The sequence below is a fragment of the Phaenicophaeus curvirostris genome, chromosome 10 (assembly GCF_032191515.1).
Source record: "Phaenicophaeus curvirostris isolate KB17595 chromosome 10, BPBGC_Pcur_1.0, whole genome shotgun sequence".
Classification (NCBI taxonomy): Eukaryota; Metazoa; Chordata; class Aves; order Cuculiformes; family Cuculidae; genus Phaenicophaeus; species Phaenicophaeus curvirostris.
Genome location: NC_091401.1, coordinates 16316448 through 16341138, shown reverse-complemented (window position 1 = coordinate 16341138; position 24691 = coordinate 16316448). Strand labels below are relative to the sequence as shown.

Below are 24691 nucleotides of genomic sequence, written 5' to 3'. Positions count from 1 at the left end.
TGAGGTTAATGTTTAGAACTGTTGGAGGTTAAAATCACGAGCATCACAAAAAAGTTGCTGTTCAGTATATGAAAGAGAGGCATATTTTTGCTGAAAGTATCAATTGTAGTGCTTACTTCAGATGGAGATGAGAAAAAATTAGTGAAATAATGTTAATTACTACCAAGTTTTTCGAGGTTTAATGTGACAGTTCCAGAAAGGTTGGCTGTTCTGAAGGAGATAATTTTTAGGCACTGGTAATCAGCTGGTAACTTCGTTGCTGTTTGTTATTCAAAACATTTATTGATCTTAAACATTTTCCATTGGCATATTACATAGACTACAAAAGATGCCCTGTAATCTGATCATCACAGGCACTAAGCAAGTGTTTTTGCAGATGAAATTCCTAGAATTATTGTTCTGTTTTAACAAAGCTTCTGCTACAAATTTGTCACTTTTAGCATATATTTCAAACTGCAGTGCACTGTAAGGGTAAGTACTTGTATCTGTAACAATCAATACATAATTGTGTGCACATAAAGCTACATGCACAGAAATGTGTGCTCACAACCGTTCTCTGTGCAGTCATAGCAAGCAGCAAACACCTAAATACGTGAAAATATAAACATAAAGATATGAAGCCACTTACAGACCTCTATGTGGACTTCCTTATAAGGTTGCTAAATGCAGTGAGTTGGCCCCTTATATGAAACTTGATTCTAACTGGACCTTTACTTTCACAGCACTGTTTACAGTTAACTTAGCCAATGAAATCAATGTATTATTGTTGCAAGACAGTTATGAGGAAAAAGTATTGATGAAATTTTGCTTTTGTGTTAGGAAGCAGAACATGCACAGTTGCGATAGTGTCGTCATACATCTAGTTATTTGTCTTTTACTCTGGTATGAATAACTTTTGATCTTGTGAGATCATTTCAGTTTGACAGAGGAGGTAGAAGACAGGTAAAATAGAATCATAGCATGGTTTGGATTGGAAGGGACCCTAAAAATCATCTAGTTCCATCCCCCCTGCTATGGGCAGGTACACCAGACCAGGCTGCTCAAGGCCCCATCCAACCTGGCCTTGAACACTTCCAGGGAGCGGGCATCCACAGCTTCCCATGTCAACCTGTGCCAATGCCTCACAACCCTCATTGTGAAGAATTTCTTCACAATGTCCAACCTAAATCTTCACCCTTACAATTTAACACCATTCCACCTCATCATATGACTATAAGCCCTTATAAAAAGTCCTTCCCTAGCTTTCTTGTAGCTCTCTAGGTACTGGAAGGCTGCTATCATGTCTCCCCTGAGACTTCTCTTCTCCAGTCTGAACAACCCCAACTCTCTAAGCATGTCCTCACAGCTGAGGTGCTCCAGCCCTCTTATCATCTTTGTGGTCCTCCTCTGGACCAAACCTAAAATAGTACTTCTATTGTACTGTGACCTCAACAGGGTTTTTTTTGCCTGCTGGCTTCTCAGGTAACTTGCAGGTTTCTCTGAACCAGCTGTTTGGTTTATTTAGCTCAATCACTAATTATGGGGTATTGAACAGTGATGGGAGGGTACAGCAGTGACCAAAGGAAACACAAAAGGAAACTGAGAGTTCTGTGGAGAATGTGTGCATGGGGTGTGGTAAATGGGGTAAGAGGATTGAAGATGGATCTGAATGAGGGTGGGATGGAGTTGTTGCAGTGGGAATTCATAGGGATACAGGACAACTTTGTGTAAAAAATAAGATTTCACTAGTCCTACAGAATACAAAACAACTGATTTTTAAATCGTGATATGTCTTATTTCTTTTTAGACCTCTTGGGCCTGAAAGTCTCTTACTTCGTGGAGCAAGATTAAAAAACACTAAAGAAATATTTGGTTTGTAGACATTTAAATATTTAAAGAGTATTCTCTTGCAACATGTTGATAAACTGGGGTTTAATTCTGATTGCACTGAAGAAATTGTAATAATCTTTCCAATTGTTACCTGAGGGAATATGTTTATAGATGAAAGTAATCATATTATGCTAAAGAATCTCTTAAGGATATAAAGTTCCAGCTCCACTCTATGAAAATATTTGTCGTGGTTTGATAAAGGAATAACTTAACTTCAGTGGATAAATGGCTGTTGTTATTGTTATCTGTTGCTCAAAACTTTCCCCTGAGATTTACCATTCTGACTGAAGAGCAGTATTTTTACAGTAATGGAAAGTGGTTTAGTAGGTGTTAAAAATAATTCAGTAGTACTATTTTACTGTAGCAAAGTATTGCAAATACTTACAAAACACTTTCTCACTGTTGTAATGGAGTAGACAAAAGTGTTTACTCTTGATCGCCTCTTGATTTTATCCTGTCTCTCTTAGAATGAAAAATTCTGTAGTTTGTATAAATGCAGAAAATAACTTATAACTGTTCCCCTGCTTCCTTCTTAGGTGTTGCAGTGTATACAGGTATGGAGACAAAGATGGCATTAAATTACAAGAGTAAATCTCAGAAACGGTCAGCAGTAGAAAAGTATGTTTATTTTCTAATATCTTTCTTATTTGTAGAGTTTTAACTTAGCTTTTCCTTGGTAACTTTAAAACCCTGATGATCTTAGTGTTGGTATTTAGGCAAGGAAAGAGAGTTTTGATTGCTTTGCGTTCAGTGGGAAGCTATAAAGATAAAATCCATTTCTTGATATTTCATCCTTTATAGATTCTTTCAGTAGTGTACAAAGCTTAAAAAGTATTAAAGCAAAAAAGTTAGTTTGGGAGGTTTTTTTTTGAGGTGTGGAGATCATTTAATGATAGGTGAAATGCTGCTTGAACAAGATGCTCAGGCTTAGTTTTCACAATAATGCCAGCCTCTACTGTTCTCTGCATCCTTTACTGTAAAATCGCATTGTGCGTTTAAAGAGCATGTATTGAAATGAAGTCTTAATCACTTACTGTGATTCTAAGACAAAGATTTGTAAGTGATATAGTGGAAAATAGCTTTGTTTCACGTAGTCTAAAGGCTGTAGCCTATCCAGATATGATTTGCAATGAATCTTACTTCTAGCACATGTTGCAGGCTCTATTTTAAAAGCTTTTGCTCATAGTCACAGGAGAGGTGTTACCATAATAGAAATTTAGATATTGAACCTCGTCAATTATTTTTAATTTTATTTAACTATGAAAAGGAAAGGAGTCCTGATAATTTTGCCTTTATTCCAGTTACTAAAAATCTGAGATAGCCTCCCAGCATACTTTTGCAAACATGGGATTGATAGTTCTTCTATAGCTAGATAGAAACAGAACAGTAGAGTGCACAAGAAAAGTTGGATCATCAAAGCAAGGTATGGGAAGATGTCTGGCTAGCATTACAGAATATAGAGGCAAGTTTGACTGTATCTTCATATAGCATGGACTGGGTGAAATAATCTGATGCACATAAGGAATGCTTTTCTAACTGAAGAATAAAGTGCAGTCTTGGATCTCCACTGTGGTTGTCTGTACGGCCTTCATAGCCTTGCTAGATAGTTGGGGAAGAAGAGAAGGATAAATCGGCTCCCAGAATCTTGGACAACGGGTGTGACGCAAGTCAGCCATTGGGGTATTCTTGCATCTTAATCTAGTCTTCATATTGCTACATGCAGAGTATATCTTAGACGTGGGGTTTATTTTCATTTCTGTTGCTTGCTTGTCACACAGGAGCTTTGTCAAACACAGGATACATTTAAAAAACATCCAATAAGTTTTTGATCAATTCATGCAACCACAGTGTGTCAACAGGTTAAATAAAATAAGTTTTTTTATTTTGCCTCTTTGTAGGTCTATGAATTCCTTTTTGATTATTTATCTAATAATCCTCCTCTTTGAAGCCATTCTGAGTACTATTTTAAAGTATGCCTGGCAAGCTGAAGAAAAATGGGATGAGCCTTGGTATAATGAAAAAACAGAGCATGAAAGAAACAGCAGTAAGGTAATGTAGTTCTACCAGTTCTATATCTGAGGAACCCTCAACTACTGTATAGTGAATGTCTTATTTATTGTATCTTTATTCTTGGATGTAGGTGTAACTACCACATGATCCACTTACAAGTCTCTGTGCCGTTGTCTCAGTATTTTGCAGAGAACTAGCCCTATGTAGCCTCACTCTTGTGTAGAAATATCTTACCTTTGTTCCTGGTTAGACTTTTTCTTCCTTTACGAAAAGACTAAGCATTTTGAAAATTTTGTGTGTTGTTAGAACATTTCTAATGTTCTATGTCCATCTTATTTTTCTTCTGAGCGTCTTTTGTCGTTTATTAAATGAGATGGGGACGACTGTTCTTGTATACGTTCCATTGCAGTGATTTCACAGTTCAGGCATTTTGGACATTCTGTGATGTTGAGATTGTTCAGACAATTCTGTAAGGCTGTAATTTTGCTCAAGCTCCTGCTCGCCTTCTCACTTTTCTTTAAAGGTTGGAGGGATACTTTGAAATGTTCCATAAGTCTGCATTTCCGAGAAGCATCTGGTTTTAATAATTCTCTATTTATCTATGTTCTGTTTAATTTTTTTATTTCTGCGCAAGTCTACCTTGCAAAGCAGTTCAGGAGCTGACTAGAGCCGAGTCTAAGTGGAAGGGATTTTCAAAGCCAGCAGAACTGAAAATCAAGTCGTGTGGTGTCATATGTTTAACACTATACTAGTTTTGGCTGGGAAAGAGTTGATTTTAAAGTTTTGGCATTCTTTAGTGACTTTTATTTTTAGTACCTGCACCCACTTAATGCACTTCTAGGTCTTTGAAGTGGTCCATCAGGTAAATTCTTGGCTCCACTTAATTGGAAGTAGCTGCTATGGAATTTCAACAAGCCTGTGGAGCCTTTTCACTTCCAAATAGGCTCAGGAGAGGCATTAACTCAGTTTTTCCATTCCTTTACCTTTGCCTTCAGGAGCATACAGAGCCATCTGGGTTTCTGCAATGTCACTTTCCTTCTGTCGTGTCTTAGTTTTTCACTCTCCCTTGTTTACCTCCACAGTCTGCCTTGCATTTCTCAATATGCTGACTCACTCACTTGGAGCAGTTTCTCTGCTCATCTGTCCTGTGTTGTGCAGATTGTTATTTGATGGACAGTGCTTGAGGAAACTATTTAACCTTAGTAATTGCCACTTCTTATTTTCTTACATGAATTACTGCTCTCAGTCTTCATCTGTTTTTCTGGTTTAATTTGGAAGATCTCTTCAGGCACAGAACTTCCCGAGTTTGGGTTTTTTTTAAAAATTATTGTTATTGACTTTTACTAAGTAATTATAGCAACACTTCCTAATTAGGAAGAACAGACATTATTTAGCTTTGCAAACTGTTGACTACTTTTATACTCTCTTTCTTCAAAATGTTCTACACCAGTATCTGGTAGGGTTGAAACAGTTTTTATCTCTCTTGCTCAGTATTCATGTGTTGTTAAGAGCCTTCCTGAAGTACAGCTTAGACACTGAGTTTGGTGTACAGAAGAAAGAGACTCCAGGGAGACTGCAGTGTTGCATTTCAGAGTTTGTTAGAATAGTCATATTTAATAAATAGGATTTGCTGTCCTATTACGCAGCTGTTTACCTGAAATGTATGTGTTGAACAGAATTATTTGAAGAGGCATAAAAGAAGTCTGTGCCATTGAAATACACAGTCTCTTTTTGTCATGCAATCACTGGGGAATGCAAATAGATGGGGACTATCTAACAACTGATAGTTGTTACCTTGCACCGTTTATGGTTCCTAATGAAAGCTGGTGAATGGTGCCATTTGATAAAATGGGGAACACATTAGTTTTTTTCAGATTCAGCTCTTAGAAGAGACCTGTGTGAAAACAGAACCACTGCAACAGTTAATTGGCAGCTCTCCTGACAACAATCAGTTGAAAGGACAAAAATTAATGGATTTACAAACTGAAACATCCGGTCATAGCTTAAGGGAGTCTTTTTACATCAGTCTGAAGATGCATTACTGCAGCAGCTGGAAATGCCTGTATTGTCACGGTGTACATGTGGTCTCTCTCAGATATACATGGGACTTGGTATCCTCCACTTCTGTCATTTTGTAATTTTTCATAGATATTGAAACATAAATAAGTAATAATGTTTCACCTGATCACTACAGTAATCCTTATTTTCTTTTGTAGATTCTGAGGTTTATTTCGGATTTCCTTGCTTTTCTGGTACTTTACAATTTTATCATACCTATTTCACTTTATGTGACTGTTGAGATGCAGAAATTTCTTGGATCTTTTTTTATTGGCTGGGATCTTGACCTCTATCATGAAGAAACAAACCAGAGAGCACAAGTAAATACTTCAGACCTCAATGAGGAATTGGGACAGGTAGAGTAAAAAAAAATACTATTTCTTGGTTTTTTTACCTTCTGTTTTCTGCTTCTTTTTTTAATACTAAAATTCATTACTGCAGACTTTTGTTGGCTGCACTTGGATTTCTGATTAATTTGAAGATAAGGTGTAAATATCTCATGGCAGAAATAAAAATTTTTACATGATGAAAACAAGGTCTGTATTGGAGACTGAATTGAGATTGTTTTATTTTTTGTCTTCTAACAAATACACACAACTCCCAAGTTTTTTCTGTTTTATTTTACAAAAGGTGGAATATGTGTTTACAGACAAAACCGGTACATTAACTGAAAATGAGATGCAGTTTCGGGAGTGCTCCATTAATGGCATAAAGTACCAAGAGATCAATGGTAAACTAACTCCAGAGGGGTTTTCTGAAGATTCTCCAGATGGAAGTAGGCATAGTTTGGTAAGACTTTTTTTTGCCCCTCATTAAGCATCCTAGATAGCAAGTGTTTTATTTCAGAGAAATATTCTTCTAGCATTAGTGTGTTATAAAAATCAGAATTTCTGAGTAGTTTGAAGGTGTTAAGTGTTACTGAACAAATAATCACATCTCAATGCATTTAATAAATCATATTTAACATGGAATACTTGGCAGATTTTTAAATAGACGCATACTTTCTCATAGAATGCATTGGGTTGGAAGGGACCTTAAATGTCATCCAGTTCCATCCCCCTTGCTGTGGGCAGGGACACCTCTCACCAGACCAGGCTGCCCAAGGCCCTATCCAGCCTGGCCTTGAACACTTCTGTGGAGGGGACATCCACAGCTTCCTTGGGCAACCTGTGCCAGTGTTTCACCACCCTCATAATAAAAACTTTCTTCCTAATGTCTAGTCTAAATCTTCCCCCTTCCAATTTGTAGCCATTTCCCATTGCCCTGTCACTCAATGCCTTTGTAAAAAAAATCCCTCCCAGCTTTCTTCTGTGCCTCTGTCAGGTACTAAAAGGCCACTATATGGTCTCCTTGCAACCTTCTCTCCTTCAGGCTAAAGAACCCTTATTTTTTATTAAGTCTGTTCAAAGCTGTTTGATATCTAAATGTTACAAATAAAGTTTTTTCTTTCTTATAGATGAAAGAGGAAGAACTCTTCTTGAAAGCAGTTTGTCTTTGTCATACAGTGCAGATCAATGCAGATCAGACAGATGGTGCTGATGGTCCCTGGCATGCCAATGGAATAGCATCTCCATTGGAGTATTATGCTTCTTCGCCAGATGAGAAAGCTTTAGTTGAAGCTGCAAGCAGGTAAGTTGTGCTGCCAAAACTATCTAATGTAGAAATTGCCTACCAGGGTAGGCAATTAGTGGTAAAAGCAACCTTAAAAATTGCTGAGAAAGATTGTAAAGCCCAGGGTCTGGCACTGTCAGTTTACTAAAAAAACATAGAAAAATAAAATAGGCATATTATAAATTGATGATTTAAAATATTTATGGAAATTCTTGAGAAATTGTAGTGGACAGAGTACGTTGGTATTAAAATATAATAGAATATGGGTGTTCTTTATTTTCTATAGAAATAGAGAGCAATTATGGGGTATAGAAGTCTCTCCCTTTTCCTTTCCTTCACCCTGCCCCCAGTGATTGATGGGCATTATGTCTAAAGTGATGATTATATGTGTATTTTTCTTTTCCTTTTAGGGTTGGAGTAGTATTTACTGGAACTAGTGGGGACAGTATGGAAGTAAAAAGTCTTGGAAAACCAGAAAGGTATTAATTTTTATTCCTTGTTTCTTTTGTAGGACAAAACGTATTAGTGGAAATGAATAATTAATGGTCTCCTCTTAATCGTTCTCTTCTTCATAAGACAACCTTGCCTTTCCACAGTGTGTTTTTAATGCTTTTCCCTTGCAGTCTTTAAGACTGTTTGTGTCTTATTCCTTACCAATTGGAACTGAGATGCAAGGATTTTGTGTGAGTTACTGTGTAGGTGTGATTTATAACAATTTGTATCTTTGCCCATGCCTCAAAGGGTGAGACTGTAGCAGAGTTGGAAAACTGAATTGTTTATTGAAGTCTTACAGTTTCTGCTTTCAGCTCTAGAAGTTTCCAGAATCAATCACTTGTATGCGTAATTCCATTACATATTCTAAAGTTTCCCAAAATGAATAGAAATAATTTTGATAATTGTGTATCTTTGATATGTCATAACGCCTTTTATCTATTTGATATATGTCAGTTAGTTGGCAGGACTCTAAACTTGAATGTGTAAAATTAATTTTCTGAAGTAGTGGTGACATAACAAAAATAGTCCGTTTGTCAGGGAACATACACTCTTTGACTGTGTAGATTGTTTACAAGTGTTAGAAATAAAATGTAGTTTTTGAAGTTACACTTGAAGTTATAGAAGGATAAAGGAATAAGTAACAGCTGATGGTAATCCTGAGATGTGACGTTAGTGTTCAGGAAACTATTCCTGTTGGTAGAAGAACCTTTTATTCTTAATAGAACGGAATTAAATTTATGTAAAGCAATGAAGAGCAATTAATTGCACAAATACCTATAACTATGATTATTGCTCAACAGTGGTAGCATTACTTTTAGAGTTTCTATATAAAAATGGCACTTCAGGAAAAGCTCTGTGGGGTAAGTGTGTATATGTAAGAAGTTGTCCTTGGAGATTTATTTCTAAAAACTTTTTTCCCCTTCCCTCTTCTATTAAAACACAAAACATAGGTATAAATTGCTTCATGTGTTGGAGTTTGATCCAAATCGCAGGCGAATGAGTGTCATTGTAGAGAGTCCCTCAGGTAAGTAATCAGAAGTTGGACAAGCTCTGGTTGAGAACTTCTTAAAATGTATGTATTTGTAATTTCTGTTCTATTTTACTTTTTAGGGGAAAAGCTTTTATTCACAAAAGGAGCAGAATCTTCCATTCTTCCTCGTAGTAAGAGTGGAGAAATAGATAAAACAAGGGTACATGTGGATGAATTTGCTTTGGTAAGTGTGTATCTTTTTCCAGCTGATCAGAAGAAAATTCTTCTGGTACAAATTCTGTGACCTGAAATGAACAAATTGCAGGTGACACCTTGTTAGATCAGAATCTCGCCTACTCTGAATGTAGTCTTTTATTTTCTCACAGAAAGGACTAAGAACTTTGTGCGTAGCCTACAGAAGATTCACACCTGAGGAGTATCAAGAAATTGGCAAACGCCTTCATGAGGCCAGGACTGCCTTACAACAACGGGAAGAAAGATTAGCAGATGTATTCAACTTCATAGAAAGGGATCTGGAATTACTTGGGGCTACAGGAGTAGAAGACAAGTATGCAATGGAGTTTTCTGCTAACTACACTCAAAACCAGGGCGAGATAAGGGTTTATAACTGAAATATAGAATCATGGAATTGTTTGGGTTGGAACGGACCTCAAGTATCATTCCGTTCCAACCCCCCTGCTGCAGGCAGGATCACCTTCTACTAGACCAGATTGCTCAAAGCCTCATCCACCCTGGACTTGAACATCTCCAGGGATGGGGCATCCACAGCTTCTCTGGGCAACCTGTGCCAGTACTTCACCACCCTCGTAGCAAAGATTTTTTTTTTTTCTCATAGCTAATCTAAATCTTCCCCTCTTTCTGAATCTGCCCACGTTCTATCACTACAAGCCTTTGTAAAAAGTCCTTCTCCAGCTTTCATGTAGGCCCCCTTTAGGTACTAGAAGGCTACCGTAAGGTCTCCCTGGAGCCTTTTCTTCTCCAGGCTGAACAACCTCAACTCGCTCAGCCTGTCTTCATGGGAGAAGTACTCCAGCCCTCTGGTCACCTTTGTGACCCACCTCTGGAGATGCTTCAAAAAGGCCATGTCTTTCCCATGCTGAAAGTTCCAGAGCTGAACACAGTACTCCAGGTGACGTCTCACAACAGCAGAGTAGAGGGGGAGGATCACGTCCTTTGACTTGCTAGCCTTGTTTCTTTTGATGCAGTCCAGGATATGGTTGGCTGCCTGGGCTGCAAGTGCACATTGTCTGCTCTTGTCCAGCATTTCATCTGCCAGTACATCCACGTCTTCAACTGCCCCTCCCCATGTGCACATGGCCTTGTTGGACTTCATGAGGTTAACACAGGCCCACCTCTGAAGCCTGTCCAGGTCCCTCTGGATGGCATTCCTTCCCTCCAGCATGTTAACTGCACCACACATCTTGTCGTTGGCAAATTTATGAAAGGTGCTCTAAATCCCACAATGCGTGTCGGCAACAAAGATCTTAAACAACACTAGTCCAAATACTGACCGCTGTGTAATGCCACTTGTCACTGGTCTCTACTTGGACATTGAGATGTTGACCGCAACTCTTTTTGAGTGTGACCATCCAGCCAGTTCCTTATCCACCGAAGGGTCCATCAGTCAAATCCATCTTTTCAATTTAGAGACAAGGATACTGCATGCAACAATGTCAAATGCTTTGCACAAGTACAGGTAGATGATATCAGTTGCTCTTATCCAGCAGTGCTGTAATACTGTCATAGAAGGCCACTAAATTTGTCAGGTACTATTTGCCCTTTATGAAGCCGTGTAGGCTGTCATCAGTCACCTCCTTATATTTTCCATGTGCCTTAAGCGTAGTTTCTTGGAGGATCAGCTCCGTGATCTTGCTGGGCACAGAGGCAAGACTGAGCGGCCTATAGTTCCCTGGGTCTTCCCTTTTTAAAAATGGGAGTTATGTTTCCCCTTTTCCAGTTGGTGGGAACTTAACTGGACTGCTGTGACTTCTTAATTACAATGGATAGTGGTTTAGCAATTTCATCTGTCAGTTAGCTGCAGATGCATCTTATCAAGTCCTCACACCTTCAGGTTCGTTAGATGGTCTGGGATCTCATCTTCCATCTTCATGCTTAGCCAGTCTCCCAGTCCCTGACTTTGCCTTCTGCATCTTGGGAAGTGTAGTTTAAGCCCATGTCAATGAAGACTGAGGCAAAAACGTTGTTAAATATCTAACCCTTTCTTTCATCAGAGTAACCAGGTTTCCTGTTTCCTTCTGAAGAGGGACCGTGTGACAGCATTTTCCTTAGTCTTTCTTTTATCACTGACGTGCCTAGAGAAGCTGGTTGTCCTTGGTCGATTTAGTAACTTTCCTAACCTGATCCCTGGCTGCTCAGACAGTTTCCTTGTATTCTTCCCACACTGCCTGTGTTTGCTTCAACCCTCTGTAGGCTTCTTTTTTGTGTTTGATTTGGTCCAGTAGCTCCTTGTTCATCCATGCAGTCCTCCTGGCATTTTTTGCTGGACCTCCTCCTTGTTGTCATGTGTCACTCCTGAGCTTGGAGGAGGTGATCCTTGAATATTAACCAGCTTTCTTGGGCCCCTCTTCCTCTCAAGGCATCATCCCATGGTACTCCACCAAGCAGATCCCTGAAGAAGCCAAAGTCTTTTCTCCTGAAGCTCAGGGTAGTGAGCTTGCTGTGCACCCTCATTGCTGCCCTAAAGATCTTAAATTCCACCATTTCATGGTCACTAAAGCCAAGGCTTCTCTTGAGTTTCACATTTCCCACCAGCCCCTCATTGTTGGTCCAGCATGGCACCTCTCCTTAGGGGCTCCTCTGTAATTTGGAGAAGGAAGTTATCAATGACACGTTCCAGGAAGCTCCTGGATTGCTTGTGTCCTGCTGTGTTGTCCCTGAAACAGATATCAGGGTGGTTGAAGTACCCCACAAGGACCAGGGCTTATGAGTGTCGGGTCTGTCTATAATGACGGCCTTATCTGTTCAGTCTTTCTGTTCTGGTGGCCTGTAGCAGACCCCCACTGTAATATCACCTGATTCTGCCCTTCTTTTTATCCTGACCCATAAGCTCTCAGTCAGCTCCTTATCCATCCTCAGGTGAGCTCCATGCACTCCAGCTGGTCAGTGACATAGAGGGCAATGCCCCCTCCTGGTCGTCTTTGCCTGTCCTTCCTACAGAGCCTGTATTCTTCTATTCTGATACTCCAGTCTCAGAAGCCATTCCATCACGCCTCCGTGATGCTGATGAGATCGTAGCCCAGCAGGCTTGCACGCATCTCTTCACTCCTCTTGTTTATTTCCCATGCTGCATGCATTGGCATAGAGGCATTTAAGCTGCACCCCTGATGATGCTGATTTACTCTCTGGAGTGGCTGGTATTCTTTTGTGCAGCTCTTCAGGTGCTCTCCTGCTGTGTTCCTCCTCTGCGCATCTAGTGCTGTCACTGGCATCAGATTGGTATCAGTAGCATGGGTTGGGGTTCCCCTCCCACAGCAACTCTAGCTTAAAGCCCTCTTCACCACACAATGTGTCATGAAAAACACTCCTGCCACTACCAGAAGTTCTATGCTATTCTTGTTTAGTATGTTTGCCACTCTGTGGATTGAGGAGCATTCAAAATGCGTGTTGTACCAACTGATTTTGGCTTAATAATGATGACATATAGTGTTCATCATCAGGAGAGATTTAATGTATGTGAAACAGAAAAATTGCAGTAAATATTTAGGGTACTGGCTAATTCATTGGGAAAACTTCTATACATAGCTGCCTTGCAAAGAATTCTGCTTGCATAGTGTGTACTTTTTAAGTCAGAGGGTGTATTGTACACTGGAGTGTACAGATGGAGGGAGCACTTAGAAGCTTTTCATGCATCACAGTACATAGTAATTGTTGTGGGCTGTTTTCAAGCTTCTCAAGTGTAGAAAAGATGTCTAATTTATCTTAAGATATGCTTATTACAAGTTTGGATCACTTGGCAGGATTGAAGTTCAGTTTTGTTTCATCAAGGCCTTTGTTTTATTGCTGGTAACAGAATGTCATCTGCCAGACTATGATTTTCGAAAAATACATATAATATTGGAAATGCAGTCTTAAATTATCATGACAGTGGGGTTGAGGAATAACATGGAATTAGTGTGAGCTCTTTTTTTGTAAAGTGTTTGATTGTTTATTTAAGATTTTTCTTGTTTCTAGACTGCAGGAGAAAGTCCAAGAAACTATAGAAGCGCTCAGGTTGGCTGGTATCAAAGTGTGGGTACTCACTGGAGATAAGCACGAAACGGCTGTCAGTGTCAGTTTATCATGCGGACACTTTCACAGAACCATGAACATCCTTGAGCTTGTGCAGCACAAGTCAGACAGTACATGCGCAGAGCAACTGAGGCAGCTAGCCAAGAGGTAAAATACCTGAGATGTCATTATCTCAGTGACCATCTTAGCTTGGTTTTATTTTAATTTTGGATTTTATGATGATCTCTTTGATGTATGTGCCAAGCAAATGAAGTTACCTTTTTAAAAGTGTATTTGTTAATATAATAACAGACTTGATGAAGCAGTCTGTCTCATAGGGTAACTTCTTTGTTTATTGCATGGGCAACTGCATGGTTCATAAAAACAATAAAAAAGTAGACTTTTTTCATCACACCAGTACAAAGCCAACATTTTGTCCTTGAATAGAATAAAGGAAGATCATGTTATCCAGCATGGACTGGTTGTGGATGGGACCAGCCTCTCTCTTGCACTCAGGGAACATGAAAAATTGTTTATGGAAGTTTGCAAAAGCTGTTCTGCAGTGTTGTGCTGTCGCATGGCACCCCTCCAGAAAGCAAAGGTAAGTGAGACTATAGTCAGGATTGTCTTGTAGGTATTTTTATCATGCTTTGTCTTTCGTGTCAGTCATTCAGAGCTGTTGCTGATTGCTGTTGGTAAAGTTTGCCAGAGGACTTGTCTTGACCTTTTGGCGTAGATGTTTGTCTAAATTGCCACAGTCTTTGGTACCTCACAAGGACTCATCTGGGTGACACTGCAGCCTTGCTGCCTCTTGAAGGCTGCTTGCTAATATGTAATGCTAAATGTGCTTGACATAAGTACCCCTTAGGAATAGGGGACCTTTAACTTGGATATTAGTACCTGCAATTATGTGATGTATTCTCACTGTCAGATGGATTTCTCTGAATTGTGACCTGCGTTTTATCACTGTTGCGTTGCTGGTGTGATGTGAGTTACCACTCCTGTGAATCAATGTACCTACACTGCCAGCTACAACTCAGTTATTTGAATACAGTTGTCAATGTCTGCTTGCCTCATGCAGTTGATGCTCTGTTGATAGAAACCCACCCTTTGGGTTTTCTGGAACTTCAGGGTGAAATGCAGTATCTTTTCATAGATAAAAATTTTTGGTTTTTAGAAAACCTTTGGGATGTGCATTCACACTGTTACATCTGCAGTCCACTTGTGACTGAATTGGAGAAGCTTCTACCTTTATTTCGAGCTATCTGGGAGATTAATTAGTAATTCTCCTTAACCAAAAGCCTCATCTAACAAAGTCCTGTCTATTTAGAATATTGTTGGCACTTGCATTAAGTATCTCTTTTATTTCTGTGAATAGTGGGATGTCACAGCTCTTCTTTTGAGAGTTTTAGAGTCTTACAAGTGAACAATTTTTTTTCCTCTTTCTGTCATCTCTCTCTTGGTCTGTGGCTTTTCAGTACCTGACTAAGAATACTCATTGATATATTTTGAAGAAATATACTGCTGTTGTCTCATGAGCACACCAGGTGTTCTGTTACTTTAGTAGTACCTTCTGATCCCTCACCTTTCTTGCAGTTAAAAACATGGGGTTGTATCTCTTTTCCATGTACAAATAATTTTCAAATGAATTAACATGGCTTGGTTACAGCCTTTCTGTCCTTGCACTACATTCCTTGCTTCCACATGTTAGTATCCTGTTTTATATTTACAGGTAGGTAACTAATTAAGATTTTTGGGAATTGGAGGTGTGGTTTGTAGGTACATTGTCTATCTGATTTGAAAAATTTCTACCTTTTTTTCCCTCTAGGTAGTACGACTGTTAAAAACGTCTCCAGAGAAACCTATAACATTAGCAGTTGGTGATGGTGCTAATGATGTGAGCATGATACAAGAAGCACACGTTGGCATAGGTAACTTAATTTTGTAGCTTGGTAGTTCTCTCTGTTAATGTTTTGTGGTGTTTGGCCAGAACCTTCTTTAAGCTTTTTGTCTTCTGTGCTGTGTTACATAACCAGGTACAAAACATACACAGAACTGGATTGGTACCCATCACAGAGTGTTTAGGTGTTTCCTTTACTGACATGCTGGACAGTGTTTGTTAGAATAGTAAATACTGGAGGTTCATAAGTAAGGTATTGGTACCTCAGGTTACTCAGTCTGTCACCCTTTCTAATTAGAAAGGTTTAGGTAATGTTTATTGTGTAAATCATGTGGCCGTGATTTTTAAGACCATGGGTACAATCTGCTTGAGAAGGTTACAGGCCAGTAGAAAGGTCAGAGAAGGTTACAGGCTAATGATGCTTTATCCTACAGTTAGTTTGTCAACTAACTGAAGCTTTATTATAAATAAAATCATCCAAGTTTTTTTTTTTAAATCTTGATCCTAATCTTAATAATAGCTTTTAGAAATGAATTTGTGTTCAGCTGTGACAAGTGACAAGCATTGTAAGCCCGTCAGAGTAACTACACCACTATTATAAGAACCACAGCTCTTTTGTTGTATTGTTGAGTATAGGTCATATATTTCCAGAAAGTACTGTAAGGAAAAAACCTCTCTGAAGGAAGGCGTAATAAATCAATAACTGACAATTGATTGATAGTGGTTTGCCCTGTTTGAGAATTTTAGTTTTGTATGAACTTATGGAAATGATGTTTTGGTTTGTTTGTTTGGTTGGTTTTTTTTTTAATTGAATCAGCACCAAACAAGCAGTTTGTAGTTTTGTCGGGAATAATGCCTTTGTTTAGCACTGAAAGGTGCTGAATCTTTATGGTATTGAAGTGAAGGAAAACAAAACAGTAGCTACAGCTGTATGTTGTTGAGAGATTTTTAAACTTTAATTTTTATGGGTTTTATGTTTTACATATTTAACTTGTTTTCTGCTTTGTTCCCCAAATATTACAGGAATCATGGGCAAGGAGGGAAGACAAGCTGTACGAAACAGTGACTATGCAATAGCACGATTTAAATTCCTCTCTAAGTTGCTTTTTGTTCATGGGCATCTTTACTATATTAGAATAGCAACCCTTGTACAGTACTTTTTTTATAAGGTGAGTCTTCAAAGAGTGCCAGTGAAGTTCACAGAAGAATGTGTGACACTTGCCCAGCAAAAAAATTATTTTGGATCTAAAATTTTTGTTGGTAACAGATTGAATATCTCTGTTGAAACATGTTCTCTGGGTTTTCTTTTGTATTTCAGAACCAAATGCACTACTTTTAACTGTGAAGGTGTTCAGTATTTCCACCTAGAAATGGGTTGTAAATACTACAGTGAGCTTGCCTGGGCTGAGGGGCAGAGGGACATTTCTGCTGTCCGAAAGCAGTATTGCTAGCTTGAAATTAAATGCATTTTTTAGCAAGATGGGAAAGTATAACCTTTTTTGTTAATTTAATATGAACCAAATTCATTCATCTTTCTTAAAAGGAAAAATGACCATGGGAAGTAGTTGAGGGAAGGAGGGACCAGCAGAAAGTGTGTGGGGAGCGCAGCAGCGCAAGCTTAAGCAAAATGCTAGAGGGAAGAGTGGGAGTACAGCCTGGGAGCTCAGTCCTGGGCTGGGGTGTTTGAAGTGCTAATAATGTGGGAATTTGTGGTGGGCATTTTTGGTGTTCTTTGTTTTTTTTCCTGTGTGTGGCTTTTGTTGTTGTTTGGTTTTTATTTTTTTACTCTAGCATCAGCGTTGACAACAAGTAAAAATCCACTTAGAAACTTATCTGAGATTCTAGCATTGGCCACCAGGTTTTATGACCCAGACTAGGGAAATCAGGGGGTCATAACACCAAGCCACTTTTAATCTTCTATTGTTTGCTTTTCGTTAAAGGTAACGTGGTGTTACACTTCAGTTTCTGTTTTGTCTATTCCCATGCAAAAAGCTAACAGGAGCAGGGCATAGGCTTTCTTAAATGAATTGTGGAAGCTATTTTGCAAAGAAGTTCTTAAAAACCTGAAGGGGTAGTAGATGGATTTCTCCTCCTTTTAATATTGTTTTACTCCCATAATGAGATGTGTTCATCAAGCACGTAAAATTAAATTTATATTTTTCAGGTTCATTGTCCCAAAAGACAAACAGAACACATACTCGAGCAAAGCATATTGCTTCACTTTGCCAAATAAAATGCTGAAATGCTTTATGCTCTCTTTGTAGTTTTACAAGCTTGTAGTAGTTGAAGTTTCTTTTAGGGTTGTGAGACATATACTGAGATTAACTGTTTCCTTCACTATTTTTTTTCAGAATGTGTGCTTTATTACACCACAATTTTTATATCAGTTCTTCTGTTTGTTTTCACAACAAGTAAGTATTGGATGCCTTGCATCTTGGTAAATGTGTGGAGCATTCAGGGTAAATAACTAAAAAAAGGGGAAAGAACTACACAGAAGCAACATAGATTTTACAATTAAATATTCATCTTAATTTTCCTTATTTGATAGTTTTTTTACTTAATGGTTATGTGAGTATAGATTTTTTTCTAACCGGTAAATTCACGTAGTTAATGATTTGTTGCTGCTTTTAGTGTGCTAATAAATTTTAATAAATATAAACGTTTTTCTTTACAAGATTCAAACAGTTTTTGTTTCCATTTTCAGACGCTCTATGACAGTGTATACCTGACTTTGTACAATATTTGTTTCACTTCCTTGCCTGTCCTCATATACAGTCTTTTTGAACAGCATGTGCATCCGCATGTATTACAGAGTAAACCTGTGCTCTATCGGTATGTATATCTTGCATGTATTGTCACATTAGCACTTCATTTTGAACAACATTGGCATCTGCAGAAGTCTGAACTTAACTGTTATATATTCCTACAGTATTTTTAGCTGTAATTTATGTAATTTTTAGTAACACTCTTGAAGAGGAAGAACTGCAGCTACAGAATCTTCACCTTAAAAGCTAATTAACATAAGTAGTGTAAAAGAAGCCTCTTTTTATGTCTGTCATGTTAAGACTGCAAGAGAATTGAGCATTTGGTCAGTTTACATGATTGGCAGCCTTCTCCATTACCTGTAGGAGAAAAAACAAATCACACACAAATGGAAACCTCTGAGATGCTGCTAAGGGGAATCGCCACAGAAAATGCTTTACTAAGAGGGGAAGTGATTTCCTGTAGAATTAGATGTCCTCCCAGTGGCAGCATGTTGCACTGCATACTGGAGAAAAGAGCATGTGGTTTTGTGAAAGAAGAGATGTCTCTCAGGTATTTCTCTTTTCTTAAAGGACAGCAAGGGGCAAGCATCAGGAGTTCTGGCTTGCTTTCTCTTGCAATTCCACCTCCAGTATTCTAGTTTGTGCTATTTCTGAATTTGACCCATTAGAGACCTCTGCCATTCGTGATCCCTGTGTAAAGCAGAGGCAAATAATGAGAGTTCAGTTATTTTCTTTGCCCAGGATTTATGTATTTTAATATGTCAGCATTCATTACATGTATCTTGATGCAGTTGAAAAGTTACATTTATTCAAATAGTAGCAGTCATGCAATGTGAATAGCTGATGGGTTACATAAAGACCATCTGAAATCCAAAATCTGTTTTATTTCTGCAGAGACATCAGTAAAAATGCCCATCTGGGTTTTAAACCATTTCTTTACTGGACCATCTTGGGCTTCTTTCATGCATTTGTTTTCTTCTATGGCTCGTATCTTCTAATGGGAGAAGACACTTCTCTGCTGGGAAATGGCCAGGTACAATATCATAAGAATTATTCTACCACTGTGTTTTGGTGATACTTCTTAATTTTTTTGTTTAAAAATCCTCTTTAAGTGATGCAGACTGCTTTTAAATATTTTTTTATTCAATAATTTTAAGACAGTAACTTAATGAAATTGTCAAATATTAATTTGACCCTTTCTGTTTTAAAGATGTTCATGTTAACAGGAATAATCGTATACAAAAAACTTCAAAAACTTGGATGAATCTGCTTCCTTATTTTCCCTGCTTCTGAGTTAGTGGACCACATTTAGAAAAGTCAGATTCTGGTTTATTTTTCTCTCATTAAACTGTTATGGATAGTGATGAAGTGCTTGCTGAATCTTGTGTCGTGCTTGATAGAGCTGCACATTATGGCACGAGCATCATGCTGTATTTAAAGTGGTACCTCAGTGACAGGGAATGGACATGAACTCAGGAAGTTTAGCCAAAAAAAAAGTGAGAGGGATGTCCACCATATAATGATGAACAGAAAACAACCAGAATTGACTCGAGTTGCTAAAATCATGGAGCAAATGAATTGGAGGTTAGCAACCCTGCAGAGAAAGGAGCAGTAAAGGGAGGTGGTACAGCTAGCTGGAATACCTGTTTCATCATGAGATGTCTGAGAAGAATGTTAAAATAGTTCAGCTTCAAACTGTCTCTTACAACTATGCTATGAGTCTATCCTCTGTTGTCATTTGGTACAAGCTGTGTGACTTTGAAGTTCTTGTGAATTGGCGAAGGACCTTCAGTCCTCCTCTAATGAAGTAACTTTACAAATTGCGTCAGTGCGCTCTGTGCACCTGTCTTGGTTGTCAAAGCACCTCCCTGAAGATTGCTTAGTAAGCGTCCACAAGGCAGGAACAGGCATTTTTTCATTGTATTTATAAACAAATGTTTGGTTTGGGGAACAGGTTATATTCTATAAATTTAGACCAGTAAGTTAATGTAGACTTTATAGAGAAGGTGCTTTTAATGGTTCCTCATATAAATTAGCCTTAAGATAAGATTTTGTAAATATACTTAATGAATGAGCATACTGGATATAAAGCTTTCAGATGCCCTTTGTGCGATGTGATTTTCTGTGCTGTGATTTTTAAAAAGAAGTCTTGGAATTTATTTGGCGTTAATCCCTGCCTTCTCTGTATATGCTGAAAGACAGTTATTAGAAGTGGTAGAACTGTGTTGCAGTATATCATCTGCAGTGCACAAAGTGTGTTGCAAGTTTCATGTGTGCCTGAAAAAGCCAAAGTTAAGGGCAAGAGAAACTCATGTTACTGCTGATGTACTTTCTTGTACAAAGTCCTGAAGAAGTGAGTAGTTTGTGCAAATGTGTGATACAGGCTAGTGTTAGTGCAAGGCCTCACATTTTCATTCCAAGTTCTTGGTTTGAAGCAATGCAATAGATGGTAAATAATGTGTCAATGCTGGTGGTTTGTTAGGCTTACCTCAGGACATTGTGGAACAACTTGATCTTTTAGTTCTTTTTTCTCCCCCCTTTTTCATGCTGTGCATGTCGTCAGATTTTGAAACCTAACAGGCAAATGGTAAGAGTTTAGAAGAGGAGGAGATACAAAATATTGTATCTGTTACTTCACAGGATTAAAGGATGCAGCATCCGTGGTGTAAATGTGTTCAAAAATAAAATGGTGGCAATAACCTGATCATGTTTTGCATTCTAACTCTGTGGCCATTGAGGGCAGTGTTAGCGAAGACACTTTCTTTCACAGGTCACTCAGGAGCAGTAGTCAGATTTTACTTCAAGACTTATTGCAGCAGTTAACAGCAAACACGTTGCTTGTGAAAAGTTACTGTGGGTGTGAAAAGCAAATAGAAGGCTTCAGAAGATGTGTCATAACAAAGATCTTTAAAATTATCAGCAGAACCAGGCTCATGGCTGCCTCAGTTTTGTGCCTTGTGTAAAGATGAGAAAAGCAGTTGTGAGATACACCATGAGGCTGTTAGGATTTTTTTGGCAGAGCTCTGTAACAAGGACTACAACTGTGCGAATCCCAGTTCTGTGCCTCTGTGCCGTACTAACAAATCAGCTCTAGGATGACTTTGCTTGTCTGCATGTAGTTGCCTTTCTCCTTGCTTGCTTACTTTACTACCAGTAAATACAGAATTGGGAATTTGGTTGTTGTTCAGTATGTCAATGGCAAAAATAGCTGCAAAACAGCAATGTCTTCAGTTTCAGCACCCAGACTGCTTTCAGGAACAGAGCAGTCGCACCTGTTTTAGAATGGCAGCGTGTGTCTGAGTAGCATGTGTGTAGATAGTTTACAACCTCAGCATCCTTGCCTGGTTGTCAGAGCTGAGATTTTATTGTTGTAGAACTTGTTCAGAGTTTTTATAATTTAATTTACATGAGTAAGAGAATACAAGACTGACAGAGTTTTAGAATTGAAGCTTAATTTTGTGTTTATTAGCCTTGAAACAAAGTGTCTTTTCCTTAGAATTTTCTTTGAAAAATACAATGGCACCATTATTTTTGAATTGTAAAATTGTGTGTGGGGTAAAAAGTGAACTTTTGGGGGATGCTGCATGTTGAAAATTATCTGGAAATGTTTAAACTGAAATTGAATACCTTCCACCCAATATTTACTTTCTATTGGATGCTTATACTTGACCAAATTGAATTCTTGGTTTTCCTATCATTTCATGTTACTGTTATGGACTTTCTTCATATTTCATGTAGCCTTTGTGGTGATTTGTTTTGAACCAAGAAGAAAGATGGCTTGTGGGTGGTTAATTTTGCTCTTATCATAGCTTTGTATTATTCTTGCTTTTTCATGATGATTCATTGTCACAAGCTTATGTCCCCAGACTTGTTTTGTTAGTGTCGCTGACTTGAGAAAAATCCAAGTTGCCATGAATGCTCTTAACTGATTATTTTTCTTCAATGATTTTTGCCTTACCGTTTTCTTAGATGTTTGGAAACTGGACATTTGGTACTTTGGTCTTCACCGTTATGGTTATAACTGTTACAATGAAGGTATGATGCTATAATAATTACTGTTGTGTTTGGATCATATGGTCAAATATGTAATAAAGCAATAATTTAAAATTTATTCAAAAGCTATACAGAAATAATTGATTCTGGAGGATTCCAGATGAGTGGTTTTTATGTTTGGTTTCAGTGTTGGTTAAATTTTTTCTCTGTAATTTTGCATGTTACAACCACATTTAGTGTTTGAGATGGAAGTTCACAAGTACGTTCAGACTGCTATTTGTGATTTTCTGTAATGCGGCGGGAGAAAGGAAGTTCATTGACATTGTCTCTGTTTTAGATGGCACTAGAAACTCACTTCTGGACATGGATAAACCATTTTGTTACTTGGGGATCCATTGTATTTTATTTCATATTCTCCTTGTTTTATGGGGGAATTATCTGGTGAGTGATAATTTTTTTTTTTTTTTTACTTTCCTTTACATAGTACATAAGATAGATGAAGATATGAAAGAACACAGAAGTATTATGTTCTACAGTCTTGCTCTCAGTTTTGTGACAAGAGTCCGAAAAATTTTTTTTCAGCCTAGAACAGCCACTTGCTTTTAGTGATTCTTCTAGAAATTTGAGCAATACTGCTAATCTGTCCCGTGCTCAAGGACAGGCATCACTTGTCTATGACAGCCTGTGACTCTAAAGGCATTTTTGTTTTAACAAGTATATAGGTTCTCAAAGAAGCTATGTAATAGGCAAATGTTTGCAGCAGAAATAAAGACACTGGGGTTTGAATCAGGAAATTATGTATTTCTTATCTTTTGGGGTCTTGGTGAGATAGGGTGGTGATTGATTTCCTGCAACACAATTGAAAACTAAACAGGAATGTTTCTCTCTGAAATTTGGCACCCTTCTTCCACAGAGTTTCTCTGCAGGTCAGCTCCAAGGGGTTACTAGATTTCTTCATGGACACCATGCAGATGTAACTTTTCATCCTGAGACTTGCTGCTTGATGTAAAATAAGATATAATTGAACCTACCAGTGCTGTACATTTGTTTCTTGAATTTCCCTTTAGTAATTGCCGCTTCTTTTTCACTTTTCAGGCCATTTTTACATACCCAGGACATGTACTTTGTATTTGTTCAACTGTTGTCAAGTGGTTCTGCTTGGTTTGCCATAATCCTCATAGTAGTTGCTTGTTTGTTTATTGATGTTGTGAAGAAAGTGCTGTATAGACATCTACAACCAACAAGTACTGAAAAAGCTCAGGTAATGTTATGCTCTTGTATCCAGCTTGCTCAGTAGTTACAAAAACACACTTGTTAAAATACCTTTTGTAAACTAATTACTTTCCTGTGATATTTAATAGTCTTCTTACATTGCTGTCATGCTTAATGTGTAAAAGTGTTTACATTTCAAAAGATAATAGTTAACTTGAAACTACAAAAATGGGGGTACTGTTTTACAAGGAAATAACATTTATGTTTAAGTAATTGATATTAACAATATTAAAATTATTTATAAAGGGGTCACTCAGTCTTTTGCATCTCAACTTGCAGCTGAGGATCATACTGCACATTTTTGTATTGCTTCAAAGTTGGTAACTTATTCTCATTTTTCTAGGTATTAGAAGCTCTCCAAATGTAATTGGCACTGGATGGTTCTTAAAATGTGATGAAAATAACTTAAAAAAAAAAACTTTAGTAGTGCTTGTTTTAATTAGTATTTCTTAACTCTTGATCATATCGCATGCTGTGTAATTGATGCGGCATTTTCATAAATTCAGAGAAGAGGTCTCAAGATAATAGAATCTTCCTTTTGCCTGACACAGGCCACGAAAACTCCTTGAAATCATTCTTTTGAAATTACACTGTCTCTTAGGTAAATATCTCATCTATGTTTGAGTGTTCCCTTTAGTTATGGAGAAGTCATCCTGACCCTTTGTTCTAGTAGTTACTGTCTTTGGTTTCAGTTTTCACTATTTTATCTTTTTATACTTTTTGTGCTAAACTGAAAAGCCTTATATTAACTTTTTTTGTTTTATTCATGGTTAGGTTTTTGATCAAGTTAATTTTCTCACTAATAAATAGTTTGGACTTGTATCTTCTGTCAAAAAGGTTATTTTTCAATCTTTTAATCATTCTTGTGTCTCCTGCAATCTTTCTGATGCCTCAACCTCATCTTGAATTTTGTTTTCACCAGTATTCCAGCACAGCATACATCAGTGCCGAGTATGGGTATCTTGAATCCCCAAGCTGTGTTCAGTTTACAAAAATAATACACATCAATAACCTGTTATCTTCTGCATCTTTTTCTCATCTGCAAGTGATTATGTTGGTTTCTTCCAGGTCATTGATAATAGGTTAAATCACGTAGGGCCAAAAAAAAAAGTGAAAGTTAATGAATGAAGAGTTCAGTTGAAAAAGATACCCCATGTGCAGTTATGCTCGGAAACCCATTAGAAGTTTTTAGTCCATATTGATTTTGTGGTGTCCAAATTACACTGAGCTACGTACTCTCCGAGAGTCTTAACTGCATTACATCGATACTGTTACCTTTAGCATCTAACCTTGTAATTACTTTGATTTAAATGCATGTTGATTTACTTAAATTATATTGTCCTTATAATCTGTGTGTTAAACAAAAAAAATCCATGTGAGATATTCTCTTAATTTGCCTAGGATCAACACCATGGTGACAAACGTACGGCTAGCCAAAATATCCTGTTAGTCCCTTTTCAAAACTGGAATATTAGATGCTTTTGTCAGTCTTGGAATTAG

At 37.9% G+C, this 24691-nt stretch overlaps 1 protein-coding gene across 13 annotated transcripts in view; it reads left to right on the top strand.

The window, feature by feature from the left end:
• The window catches only part of ATP11B (ATPase phospholipid transporting 11B (putative)), a 68087-nt gene that overhangs the window by 24290 nt on the left and 19106 nt on the right, over positions 1-24691 (top strand). For 11 of the 13 annotated variants that reach the window (XR_011338086.1, XR_011338085.1, XM_069864788.1 and 8 more), the window contains exons 9-29: positions 1787-1851; positions 2406-2487; positions 3768-3918; positions 6096-6293; positions 6568-6726; positions 7394-7566; positions 7959-8027; positions 8994-9067; positions 9154-9257; positions 9400-9581; positions 13226-13429; positions 13709-13862; positions 15090-15192; positions 16185-16330; positions 17513-17572; positions 17866-17993; positions 18821-18959; positions 20490-20513; positions 21896-21961; positions 22257-22360; positions 23015-23180. Coding sequence is in view for 11 of the 13 variants with exons in the window: in XM_069864788.1 (XP_069720889.1) it covers positions 1787-1851; positions 2406-2487; positions 3768-3918; positions 6096-6293; positions 6568-6726; positions 7394-7566; positions 7959-8027; positions 8994-9067; positions 9154-9257; positions 9400-9581; positions 13226-13429; positions 13709-13862; positions 15090-15192; positions 16185-16330; positions 17513-17572; positions 17866-17993; positions 18821-18959; positions 20490-20513; positions 21896-21961; positions 22257-22360; positions 23015-23180 (2551 nt within the window). In the remaining 2 variants the exon portion in view is untranslated. The remainder of the gene's footprint in view (positions 1-1786; positions 1852-2405; positions 2488-3767; positions 3919-6095; positions 6294-6567; positions 6727-7393; positions 7567-7958; positions 8028-8993; positions 9068-9153; positions 9258-9399; positions 9582-13225; positions 13430-13708; positions 13863-15089; positions 15193-16184; positions 16331-17512; positions 17573-17865; positions 17994-18820; positions 18960-20489; positions 20514-21895; positions 21962-22256; positions 22361-23014; positions 23181-24691) is intronic. The other 2 variants (XM_069864781.1, XM_069864780.1) reach the window with 1 other exon arrangement.